This window comes from Nothobranchius furzeri, chromosome 7 (genome assembly GCF_043380555.1).
Source record: "Nothobranchius furzeri strain GRZ-AD chromosome 7, NfurGRZ-RIMD1, whole genome shotgun sequence".
In the NCBI taxonomy this organism is placed as follows: Eukaryota; Metazoa; Chordata; class Actinopteri; order Cyprinodontiformes; family Nothobranchiidae; genus Nothobranchius; species Nothobranchius furzeri.
The window spans coordinates 53,135,266-53,148,446 of NC_091747.1; the positions used below are offsets into that span (position 1 = coordinate 53,135,266).

General features: G+C 40.3%; 1 protein-coding gene across 1 annotated transcript; it reads left to right on the forward strand.

Moving 5' to 3' along the window:
• Positions 1–396: 396 nt before the first annotated feature.
• Positions 397–2,990, forward strand: gdap1 (ganglioside induced differentiation associated protein 1). The gene is made up of 6 exons (XM_015955286.3): positions 397–605; positions 835–1,027; positions 1,474–1,647; positions 1,927–2,021; positions 2,306–2,420; positions 2,499–2,990. Exons 1-6 carry the CDS (start codon positions 453–455, stop codon positions 2,849–2,851), a joined length of 1,083 nt encoding a protein of 360 aa, XP_015810772.1. The 5' UTR covers positions 397–452; the 3' UTR covers positions 2,852–2,990.
• Positions 2,991–13,181: the final 10,191 nt, after the last annotated feature.

Here is a 13,181-nt window from a genome sequence, read left to right on the forward strand (position 1 = left end):
AAATGGATTTAAACATCCTTTTCTAAACATAGAGGTGTAATAGCATTTTGCACCAGTTCTTGTTTCTGAGATTTGTGAAATTTGTTGTTTCTACAGAACAAATCACTTAAAAGAGTCACTTAAAATAATCAGAACCAGAATAAACTATTGTTATTGTCACTGATTGTGAAAATTTCAATGAGAAACGCTGGCCCTAATAGCACTGAGCAATTTGGTATTGCAAAAGTAAACATTGAATGAATGTATCATAGATAGTTTTCTGTTATTCTATTATTAAAATTACAAATAAGAGTAAAAATTAAATAACAAAAGTAAAAATATACATCAGAATAAACAGTTTTTCACCACGAAACAAGCACGTGTGGCCCTAGAACCAAATGAAAGATTCGTGTTTCCCCTCCGAGCCAGCAGGTAGCGCCGTTGACTGAGTTGTGACGTGTCCTGCAGCTAAAATGGCTTCAGAAAACATCTCTGAGCCTCAAGATGAAAAATCTGCTCTCATACAAACAAACTCTGAGGAAAATATTCGTGAACGAACGGTTTCAGTTGTTAATAAAGCAGAATTTAAGCTTTACCACTGGACGCAGTCCTTTAACTCTCAGAAGGTGAGTGTGACGTTTCAGCACCACAGCTTGCTGGACAGCTCCACAGTAATTAAGAATACAAATATTAAGGTGGCTTTATCTTCGTTCTTTAGCCTTACGTTATAAAACAAAACACAGATTTTCTTTTTTGCTCGCTTACACTAAAATACAGTTAAATCTGCGTTTTTACAAAGTTTTAAGTCAGTTTTAGATAAAAGAGCCTCAAAATCCTGTTTTAATCACAAACCAGGTTCGTCTGGCCATAGCAGAGAAGGGTTTGCGCTGTGAGGAGTACGATGTCAGCCTTCCTCTCAGTGAACACAACGAGCCATGGTTCATGAAACTGAACCCTGCTGGAGAGGTGCCGGTTCTGGTCCACAATGACACCGTCATCTGCGATCCGACCCGGATAATGGACTATCTGGAAGAAAACTTTAAGGATGGTAAGGGTAAACAAAGCGACTGGTTGTCTCGCAGTGAGATCAGATTTATTTAAATCTCAGTTTATTTTTACGGGTTTTCTCTTGGTTTGAGTTCATGTGCTTTTATTTCCTGTTCTTTTGATTTATTTTTCTTCTTTTGCATGAATCTGTAATTTGTTTTAAAAGTCACCATCAAAAAGAAGGAACCTCTGGTGAGCACAAAACATGATCTGAGCTTAATTCACTGTCTGTGACCTAGTAGTCATATATATATATATATATATATATATATATATATATATATATATATATATATATATATATATATATATATATATATATATATGTGTGTGTGTGTGTGTGTGTTTGTGTGTGTGTGTGTGTGTGTGTGTGTGTGTGTGTGTGTGTGTGTGTGTGTAGTAAAGCATTAAACAACACCAGTCATATCCTGGATTGTGCATCTCCAGAGGGGACTCCCAGGCTGGTTCCTGAAGCAGACAGCAGGTATTATCTCAGAGTGCAGCACTACAGGGAGCTGCTGGACACTCTACCGATGGACGCCTACACACACGGCTGCATCCTTCATCCTGAGATCACAGTGGACTCCCACATACCCGCGTATGCTGCCACATCTATAAGAAGTAAGGCTTCTTAGTTTCTGCGGCAGAAGCATTGCAAAACTACTGTTGCTCATTTTGTATTTCCCTGCATGTTCAGATTCTATTTCCAACATTTTTAATTAAAATCTGAACATTTTTAGCGTGTTTTAAAAGTCAAATGGGGTCAAAGGATATTATAAGGTATAAACATGTTGACGCAGCCAAGCTGGCGTGGTGATTTAATTAGCATGTTTAATAATGAAATGCCTGTTTTCTCATTTTAGCTCTACTCAAATGCCGTTTGTGTCTTGTTGTTGGCAGCCCAGATCGGAAACACACAATCAGAGTTGGAGAAACTGGCTGAGCAGAACCCAGAGCTCAAAGATGCTTATACAGCCAAAAGGAGGCGCTTAAAGGTATGCTAGCAGAGCACCAAACGGGGAGATACCTGTTGTGTTTTGTGGTTTAAAACTGAGGTTGCATCCTGGTAAAATGTTTAAACTGGAACTCCTGAATAAATCTAAGAAAAAACAAAAACTTGTGATTAAACTGAATTTTGTTATGATTTATTGGGTTCATTATTTCCATTTCAACTGAAAGTTTCAAGCCCTTCTTGATCTTTTCTAAAATTCATTAAACATGTAGAAAAGTAATAAATGTGTTCTGTGAATAATTTTAAGGTGTGTAAATGTGTCCGTAGTCTAAGTTGTTTGACCATGACAACATGAAGTACCTGAAGAAGCTTCTGGATGAGCTGGAAGGTGTGATGGACCAGGTGGAGACAGAGTTACAGAGGAGGGTGGAGGAAACTCCAGGTATCTATGGCAACCCGTGACTACAGCATCAGCATCAAACCTGAAAAAAAAAATCACGTGACTTTCTGTTCCTTATAGAGGAAGGCAGCCCATCCTGGCTTTGTGGGGACTTCTTCAGCATGGCCGATGTCTCCCTGGCCGTCCTGCTTCACCGCCTCAAGTTCCTCGGCCTCTCCCGTCGCTACTGGGGCAACGGCGTCCGAGTCAACGTGGAAACGTACTATGAGCGGGTGGTGGAGCGACCGGCCTTCAGGAGAGTTCTGGGTCACGTTAACAACATCCTGATCTCTGCTGTCCTCCCCGTGGCGTTTCGAGTGGCCAGAAAGAACGCCCCGGTCATCGTGGGTTCAACTCTGCTGATCGGCCTTCTCGGGGGAGCGACTTACCTCGGCTTTCTCTACATGAAGAAGAGGCTGACTTCTTTTAGCTGAGGGACGAGCCGACCGAATATTAAACATCCTAAATATGTAACAGAACAAACCACAGTCGTTTCCTGTGTTGCTCGTTGCACAAAATGAACATTTAATCATCTGAACTTATGCATTTTGCTCCAAAATGAATGGATTTAAATGTTCCATCGTCTTTTCAGTCAGATTTATTAGAACTGGCGAGTGAGCATCAACAGACATGGGATACATTTGCAGCTTTAGTATACCTTACACTAGAAAATAGAGGTGCAATTGCTTCTTGCTTCATAAAAATGTGCAGTTTATTTGTGCAGCCACTATGACTGCACCTGAACGCACCATTCATGTCCCAAAAACCTCAAAGCGCAACAGTCTGGGCACGGACATCTATAAAACCAAATGGAAGCAGGATTTGAATCTCTACTGACAGAATGGAAAATGCCATGTTTATTTAATTAAAAATACATTTAAAATGATCATATCAGATGTCTGAATGTGTTCCCATATTGTTTCTAAAAGCCCAATGAGTTTTTCCTGATGTGTCCTTGTCATGTGATATTCTGCTGATGTTGATTTTTGCACAAGTAAATAAAACCAAATAAACTCAAAAGCTTTAGTTTGCTTTTTGCAACCAAGTTTGACAGAAAATAAACACCAAAGTATTTCATGTGAATTTCAATTGTAAAAGTTAAATTAAGTCGCAGCCTTTGCTGTTATAATTAAGTTTTAGGGTCCGCAAACCACCATATGAGGTGTTTAGCGCTAAATTAATTTAGGATTAATCGGAAATTTGGACACAAAGAAAACTTTGAAAATCTAACTAAAATTATCTTTTTGATTTAGAAAAAGAAAATAGATGCATTTTCCAGCTTTTAATCCAAACGTGGATGAAACAGAAAATAGAAGAAGATGCTTAAAAGATTAAAAACCCAAAGTTACTCTTTAAACAAAATAAATGGTTCATCTTTCCACCAGAGGGCGGTGTTTCACAACAAGCTCAAGTCCCTTTTACTCTGGGGTCACAGCAATATATGGTTGTGTATATATGAATGGACACACACAACGCACGTTAGAGTATAACTGATGACTGATGTGGATGCAGCGGCACACTTTGCTGCCAAAAGTGGTTTATCAGACAATCAAATAGTATAATTGTATTCTTAAAGCATGGTGTCATCGCAACAATCATTAAATATGTCTAATTAAGAGTTATTCTTTACAAAAATGCATGTTTTAAGTGAAAAAGTATGAAATTGAAATGTTAAACAGCGGTTACTTAGAAGAATGAGCCAAAATAACCACAGGATGATGTAAGAGACTAATAAAGTTTTGCTTTAATATTTCTGGAATATTAGAAATATTTATATCTACTATGGAATATGATTTAATTGATCAAATTCATAATTTGAAAAGTGAAATTGTATTTTTTAAAATTAATTTCATATAGAGTCAATCAATCGTCTTCTACATTAGGCTTCAAAAGTTTTTAAAAAATATTTCTAATTTGAAAAACATTTTTTGGCAAAAAGAATGACTAAAAAGAGGAGTTATGTTTTTCTACAACATGTTTGAATTTGCCCTGAAGCTGCTGCCGTGACGTTTTCACCTCAAAATAAATTAATTTAATGCATGAAATTCCCTTAAAATGTTAGAAAATTCACTTTTCTTTAAGGTGCTGACTGAACATGGGAATATTTTTAGATTTTCTCAAGCGTGGGAGTAAATCACAGTGAAGAGTGAAAATCTCACATGGTATAAGCAGTTGTGGTTTGGAGGAGACGGCTTTCATTGCTTGACGATGAGAGCGGTTGTGTGATGAGTCAGAGCAGCAAAGCTCAGAGTCTGGATACATTCACACCTCTCTGCACCTGACAAGGCACAAATCAGGTCACTAGAGTGGTCAGATATGGGCCTCTCTTTATTAAAAAACCTTCTCAATTCAATCTGGTGCTTTCATTTTGATTTTGGTCACATATACGAATCAGAAATGACAAGTAATCTTGTCTAGGATTAATTTAAAGTATCACCAAAAGGGTTTGTTTTGTAAACAATATTGCAGCAGCCTGGAGTAGCTAGCGCTAACAATGAGCTAACACTAACATGACCTAATTAAAATAAGCCACCAAGTAAAAAGATCCACTCTGTTGAACAAACCTTATTACTTACAAGTCCAGTAGCAACAAAGCCAAGTCACTATCAGGCCATGATTTTGTAGCATCTTTTAGCTCCCTGAAACTAGCGATGTTCACTCTGGTTTTAGCTATTTGTTTAGCCTCCAAAGACATTATTTTCCGACTTTTACTTCCATGATGTCTACAAAAAAGCAAAAATAAAATTTCTTCCTGTTCTTTTATTTAACGGTCGGCGAACTGAATAAACTAACTGCTAACCTTCATATGAGCTACTGACAGTGTAAACAGGTATTGCTAAGAAGCAGGAAGAGACCTCCTCTTAGTAATCTTACCTGAACCTTAAAACTAGTGCAGTTTCTGGTCAGCAGAGGGCAGCAAAGAGTTGTCAAAAGTAAAATTTCTGGCTCAAGAACCCTTAAAACCAGTTTTAAAGTGATAGCTTGAAGTGCTAAAACATCTTTAGCATTGCTTTAAAGCAGAGTCTGTGGCTTAAGTGTCCTTTAAAAAACCCCAAAATGTCACAGTTGATGTGGCATCAGAGCTGAAACTCTTCTCTTCTACAGTATTTAGGTCAACTGAAAGATTATTTATCTTCCTATTCAAGGCATCCATAAACCTCGATGGTGTATCTTAGAAATTGTGACTGGCGTCCAGTCCAACCACTAAAACAGAGCTGTAATGCTTCTTCTTTCTGCCAGTAAAATAAACAAAATCAACATGCATCATCAGCTCCCCCTTTTTTCTCCCTTCGCTCTGTCTTCTAAGAAGTTGTTTTTCTCTGAACAGAGTCCCTTTTCCCTTTTTCTCCTCCTGGCAGAAAGTCTGCGTCAGAGGCAGCGGGTGAATCAGTGCAGGTGTCTGTTTTGGAATTGGATAGTTGCATGGAAACCCCCTGCAGACAGGCAGTCTGGAGCACCGAGAGGCGCACAGTACGGTGTGTTTGGGTGACTGAAGGAGACGGGTGGAAATTAGTTACTAGGTGATGCAACAGAGCAGGGAGGAGCCACATTTCCTCCTGCTGTAGCTCCACCAAAACGTCAAAGTGAACCCCAAAGATGGGACCAGTTGCTGCTTCTGACGAGTCGGAACCGTTTCTCTCGCAGAAGAAACTCGTATCAGAAATTTGGGCAGGTGGGCTGTTGGATGGTGGTGTTTGAGATGTGCTGGATGTTCACAGACAGGCAGGCTGGGTAAACACAAACCCCCGCAGCGGTCAGCTGACAGCCAACTCTAGGTGGCTTCTGCCAAATCACCCCAGTGAGTGGGATCATGGAAACTTCCAGAGAGACTCTGGGTTTGAGGCATTGAGCTGCGCTAGTAATTGCATGGACAGATTTATTATTTATTTATTTGTGATCAGTGTGATTGCACCTGTAACCGGTCCTCAGCTCACCTGTCACTTACCTTAACCCAGTTTCATAGGCGCTTTGATCCGTCTGCTTACATTCACGATGGTGTTCCTGTTCTTTAGAGCGGGGTTTTATGTCGCCTCATAAGCTTCTTGCTGTCATTAATAAAGTGTTTAACGTAAAATCACTCTATAGCCTTAGCAGTCTTCACTTTGGCTCTTATTGAAAACATAAAAAACATTCATTTTTTACCATATTTTATTGTACTTTATTGTATTTATTGTCCAAAAGGGTTGGATTTGGAGAGACAAACCAGGAGATAAAATCTCATGAAAGTGTGCAGACTTTAGGTGAAACTTTACCTCAGTGAAATCAGCCAAAGCCAAAAATCATTACAGGGGCACATTATGCAAAACTCACCGTTTGCATATTTTTGTGCTGCCATGTGGGTCTCTGACTCTATAAACTCTATTTATAGAATTATGTGCCTAAAAAGTCTCCGTTTGTGATGTCACAAATAAGGACATAAGAATAGAAACAACTCTCACCTGGAGTAGAGCCACTGCTGCTGCTGGAGGAGCAGCGGCTCTACTCTGAGCCCCTCCCAGATATCAGAGCTTCTCAGCCCATTGACCCTTTTCATCTATAGATACCTATATATCTGGTCACGTCACATCAAGACCGAGTTACGGCAGTACTGAACGGAGGGATTATGGGCATTACCTTAAATTATTTCCAGTTTAGTATGACTAGTTCAAGCCCAGTTCACTTGTTGGAGGAAGTGGCAAACTTAGTTGGGGCTCATAAAGTATCTTATTTATAAAAGTTAGACTTAGCTAGCTTAGAATCCAATCCTTACTGTCTCCCTGTTGGTGTGTTGCTGGAATTCACACGATACAGTTTATAGTTATCTGATATCCAGCATTTTCAGGCTACAGAATAACTAATTAGGGATTAGCTGCATAGGAGTTTTAATACATGCAGGTAGATTCTTTGACATCCATCATGGCAGAAAAGGCATTTCCATGAGTAGGGTTGCGTCACGTGAAAAGGGTCGATGGCAGCCTGACGCCGGGGACACACCGGCCACGGAAGCGCCGCGGAAGCGCCGCGAAGCGAATCGCTCACAAAATTCGGCCGCTCCTCAGTTCAGATCAGACGCGCCCCAGTCGAGGCGCGCCTCGGCTCAGCTGTAGTTTTTCTTTTAACCACTTGGTGTCCTCCATTTCCTCTCTGCCTTTTCTCAGCTCTTTTCCTCTACGTTTGAGTGTTTGTACGTGTGTGTGTGTGTGTTTGAACCTATGGTATGAACCAGTTGTTTCTGCCAGTTGAATCTCTTGGAACCCGCTCCAATTCTGCAGCTGTATCCTAGCAGTTTCTTCTGAAATGGGTATGTAAATAATCATGTTTTTCGGGGGTCGTACAGCTCCTTGTGTTTCTCAACTTCCATAATTAATTTAAAGTCATCCATCTTAACTGCTTGCCTCAGACCTTCTGACTCTCTGTCGTGTTTCCTCCGGAAAAAAGACACCCCAAACCACACCCCCTTCACGTGGTCACACACGCACACAAGTTCGATGTTTGTGTATGTGTGTGTGTGTTCGTGTGGTTTTTCTGCAGTGTCTGATTACGAACAGTTTGACTATTGCGGAATTTTATTTTGAAATGCTTTATTTTGTTAAATTTACCGGCCTGCCTCTTATGTCTAGGTTTGACTTCCTGCCAGAATTGACGCGATTCACCCGCGGCTCGCGAAAAAAATAGAGCAGATGCCAAAACGATCGCTGCACGGCGTGGGCTGGAGCGCTGGCGCGAGGCGATTCGTGGCCCCTCGGCGGCCCATGTGGTCTATAGAATAGCTTAACAAGGGCACCGAATGAAGGCGGTCCCATTTTCGCGGCGCTTCCGCGGCCTGTGTGTCCCCGGCGTGAGTGGGGGATGGGTGGGTGTGACCAGCGCCAGCTTGTTTCTTTTGGAAAGTACTGAAAATGTAATCACTGAAATCTTTATATGAGAGAGGGACTTTGTGCAAAGAACTTTATAAATAAGTTTTCTTTTCAAATCAACCATAGAACTATTGTTAGAAAAGACAAGGTTGTGCTGCACGGTCTAGAGACGGAGGCACTGAGGAGAAGCAGCACTGAACTTGACAGAAATAAAATAGCTGAGATTGTCGTTAGGAGTTTCAAGGATGGAAAGGAATGAGTACATAAGATGGACAGCACATGTTAGATGCTTTCGAGATAAGAGATCAGACATAGATGGTTTGGACACGTAGAGAGGAGGGATGGTGAACGTATCGTTAGAAGGATGCTTAGATTAGAGCCACCAGGCAGGAGACCTTGAGACAGACCAAAGAAGACATTTATGGATGCAGTGAAAGAGGACATGAAGATTACTGATGGGCGAGTAGAGGATGAGGAGGACGTGGAGCCAGACGATTTGCTTTAGTGACCCCTGAAGGGAAATGCTCAAAGAAAAAGATTTCCTGCACAACAAACTGGGGGTTAAACGTTAATAACTTCGTTACTGAGTAAACTGGATCTAAAACCAAGTAGAACAAGGAGGAACAGGAACAGCTGATGGAGAATATTGAGGCAGAAAATAGATTTTTGTATCAGATTGTGTAGTTTAAAGATGATTAATCACTTTGTGGATTAGAAGCAGATAGATGAAGAACGACAGTGGCAACACAGATGACCTCTGAGTGAGTGGACAGCAGATGTTCCTCCTCTTTAACTGCTGCCTCCTCAGCATCGCCATTGCATCAGCTGGTTTCTCTTCTTTTCTTGTGATTACTTTGTACGCACTTTACAGAAACAGAGAGAGAAGGCGTCCAAAGTCTGTTGGCACCATGAAAACGTCGTTCTGAGAAACCGTCCAGCCCCTTTACCAGAAAGCAGCCCGTCACCACCTTTCAGAGCGTCTGCCATCTTCTGTTTGCAGAGGTGGGATCTCGTGATGTTGACTCTACTGTTAAAGAGACCCCCCATTGGCTCACCCTCCCCGGCTTTATGATGAAATCCTGTGCCACCATTCACCCCCACATGTGCTCCTCAAATATTTAACCTCAGCTTGTGTAAATACTGCAGCGGAGGAGAGATGATACCCAACGCCATTTGGAGCGCTCCTGCTGCATTATAAATCTCCACTCAATTGGCCAGATGTGGCCAAGTCAAACACGCCAGCTGCTTTTTATCGTGTTAATGAATTTTCTTCGTATGAAGAGGGTGCCGTTATGATACAAATTAACACAAGATTCCAGAGGGGATCTGCGGTGATGATAGAGTTTTCAGCGAGTGTGTGTCTGCCTAGAAAAATACCAGTCTGAAAAATGATGTTGAATAAAATCAGAGTTATGGTGAACAGTTTTGCATCCCTGAGTCGGCTGGAAGTAGATCAACGTACTTTCTTTTTCTTTTAAGCAGTTTGTTTTGCTTCAGAGGTTAGTAGAAGTCTGTGGACCCTAACCAACTTTGGTCATCTGCAAACGCAAAGAAAACTCTGGATATTTTATGTATTTTTGGTTTTATAAGTAATCAATGTGTAATATAACTTCAAAACTTTAATGCACATTTCCCAAAGCTTTACATCAATGCAGCTACCTTTAAACAGTCCCACACACTCTGCATGAATGATAACGAAAAACGCAAGACTTAAATTCTCATCCATCCATTCTCTTCTGCTTATCCGGAGTCGGGTCGTGAGGCAGCGACCTAAGCAGACAGGCTCAGACCTCCCTCTCCACAGCCACTTGGGCTAACTCCTCCAGGGGAATCCCAAAGGGTTCCCTGGCCAGCTGAGAAGCAGTCCCTCCAGACGGTCCTGGGTCCCATGGCGCCCCCACGGGGCCGCCCTGGCCACCCCTAGAAAAGTGCTGCCCCCCCCCAGCAAAAGCCAGTCTTAATAAATCATATTAATGTTCACTCAAACCATAAATTGATCTAACGTATTCAAGACATAATTGTACAACTAAATAAATATTATACAATTAATGAGTAAAGAAATAATCAGAATAAAAAAATTCAAATGTTTCTGCTGCTCACCATTTAATCCATAGTTTTTTGTGAACAAAGCAACTGGTGAATTAAACTAAGAAATTACATTTTAAAATTAAATTAGAAATAACATTTTAAATAAATGTAATTTTCTGAAATGTTTGTGTTTGTAAAAGTTAGGTTACATGTTTTGGATGCAAACTTTTAAAAACAAATAAAAACAAATAAAGGAGCAATGCAGTACATCGCCACAGGCTAAGCTCTCCCAGAGTTACCACAAGGACCAATTTGGTGTGCCACCCCAAAAACGTCTTTGGCCACGCCTGGCCACCCCTATCAAAATTTTCTGGAGGCGCCTCTGCCTGGGTCTTCCATTAGGGTTGGACATGCCCAGGAAACATCACCAGGTGGGCGTCCAGGAGGCATCCTAACCTGCTGTAGCTAGTGCCCGAGCCACCTCAACTGGCTCTCTTTGAAACTCCAATTTAAATTTCCATTTTTGAATTTTACAGGTAATGTTTAAGTTGAAAATACTTGGCTTGCCACATTTTACTTTTGTTTCATTGCTGAAGGAACTGAAAAAAAAGCTGAAACAATAAATAATAACTGCAGTAGTTTTGCTTTGATGGTCCCACATTCTGTCATGTTGTCAAGAGCATAAAACAACATTTTTAAAAGTAACTTTGAGTGGTCTGAATGGAAAAAGTATTTTTTTAGTATGCACAAATATATTTTTTGTGATCTCAAGTGAGCTGGATTAGAATTAAAGTAACAGTAGACAGTTTCCTGCTCCTCTGCCCTACTGGTTGAAAGTGGAATTACAACAGTGGTAAACAACTCGTTGCAGCCTGCTGTAGCTAGCGCTAACAATGAGCGAACACTAACATGCACCACATAATACAAAAATAAACTATGAAGTAAAACGATCCACTCACCGTTTGACAAAAACTATTACTTACAAGTCCAGTAGCAACAAAGCCAGGTCACCATCAGTCCGTGATTTTGTAGCCTCTTTCAGCTCCCTCAGCCTGTGCCGATTTTCACTCTAATTTTAGCTCTTTGCTTCACCTCCAAATATGTTACGTTTACTTTTATTTCCAGGCTCTGCCATGATGCCAACAGAAAAGCAGGTTTCTTTTTTTGTGCTTTATATTGACAATCAGCAAACTGAAAAAGCTAACCACTAGCATTACATTTAACAGCCTTAAGGCAGGTAAAGCGCTCCCCTATAGAGCACCTGCCCGCTCCACAAAATTATCAAGTGCTGTTTTTGGTCAGCAGAGTGGTGTCAGATATGAAACGGGTCATGGTTCTAACTCAACAATAACTGAGATCAATGTTAAAGCTCTAGCTTAAAGTTTAAAAAAATTAATCTATTGTTACTTGAAGAACAGTGAGAAGAGAATTTTCTTAAACCAAGTTCTCATGATGCATAAACCAGAAAAGACTCTGAAATACCCGGATGTGTTCAAAAGTGGGAGAAATGTCAGTTGACTTGGTCACCAGTTAGTGTTGTGTCACTCCGCTAAATGTATGCTTCGAGTCTGCGTTTTACACTCTACACTCCCCGAATGAGTGAAGCTCGGCAGTTCAGATTGGGCCAGACAGGAAGTCAAACACCGGAGTGGTGTACAACATAGAAATTTTAAAATTAACAGACACATACAGATTTTCTGATTCCTACTAGTAAAGAAAAATGTTTATATATAATATGGTATTACCCTCTGTGCCATCACCAGGCTAATACAGAAATGGAGCTGAGAGTGTGGCTGTTAGAGTGGGGGCAAATGTAGCTAATCTGAGCTGATTAAGCTATGAGCTAACTGAAGCTAACAGAGGTTGCAGATCGTTTGTCACTTCCATGGCAGGCGGAGTTTGGCCCCTTTGGTCAGAACATGAGCCGCTTCCTTGGCTGAGGTAAAAACAACATAAACCAAACCACACAAATTAATTGAAAAACTGGTTTTTGATCAAATAACTCTATATTTCGAGGAAAATTAGTTGGATTCTAAATTTCAGCATGCATATAAAAAGGGGTACCCAACAACAACGGCACTAGCACAGATGACTAACGATTGGATGACTAATATGGATAATAGAAAACTAACTGTGATGGTATTATTGGATATGAGTGTGGCTTTTGATCTAGTGGATCATAATCTATTACCGATGAAATTAGGGTTACATGGTTTTCATGAATCAGCTATTAAATGGGTGGAAAGTTACTTAACTGGAAGGGGGTTTATGGTATTGTTTAATGGCAGTTATTCTCGAAGGAAGAATCTTTTATGTGAGGTTCCACAGGGAAGTTATCTTGGACCATTGTTATTTTCATTTTTTACTAATGACCTTCCATTTATGTTTGAATGTGCCACAATTGTATTATATGTGGATGATTTGACTTTATATGTAGCGGAACAGAATCTGGAGGAATTAAATTCTATTTTGGAAAAGGAACTGAGGTTAGAAGAAGGGTGGTTTAATGAAAATAAGTTAGCTATTAATGTGGAAAAGACTAAATGTATGGTGATGGGATCACCCTATTTTGTTGAGTGAACCTGTATTGAATTTAAGTATAAGGGAAATGCCAATTGAGCAGGTTAGAGAAGTTAGGTTACTGGGTTTAACAATTGATGAAATGCTAAGTTGGAATAGTCAAGTGAAACAGATTTTAATAAAAATGGGAAAGAACATGGCAATGGTGAGGAATGGTAGAAAATGTATTCCATATTTAAGTAGAAAGTATTACTTGAAGCTATTGTTTTGTGTCACTTGGACTGTTGTGCAGTAATTTGGGCTGCTACTACGGAAGCTAATTTAAATAAGTTACAGGTCGCACAAAATAAGGCTGCTAGATTAGTCTTAAATTGTTCTT

What these genes read in the sequence shown, in the direction of transcription:
- gdap1 (XM_015955286.3), top strand. Translation starts at nt 453, where the DNA reads ATGGCTTCAGAAAACATCTCTGAGCCTCAAGATGAAAAATCTGCTCTC. An exon ending in AGTCCTTTAACTCTCAGAAG is followed by an intron (nt 606 to 834) that starts GTGAGTGTGACG and finishes ATCACAAACCAG; the next exon opens with GTTCGTCTGGCCATAGCAGA. An exon ending in GGAAGAAAACTTTAAGGATG is followed by an intron (nt 1,028 to 1,473) that starts GTAAGGGTAAAC and finishes GTGCATCTCCAG; the next exon opens with AGGGGACTCCCAGGCTGGTT.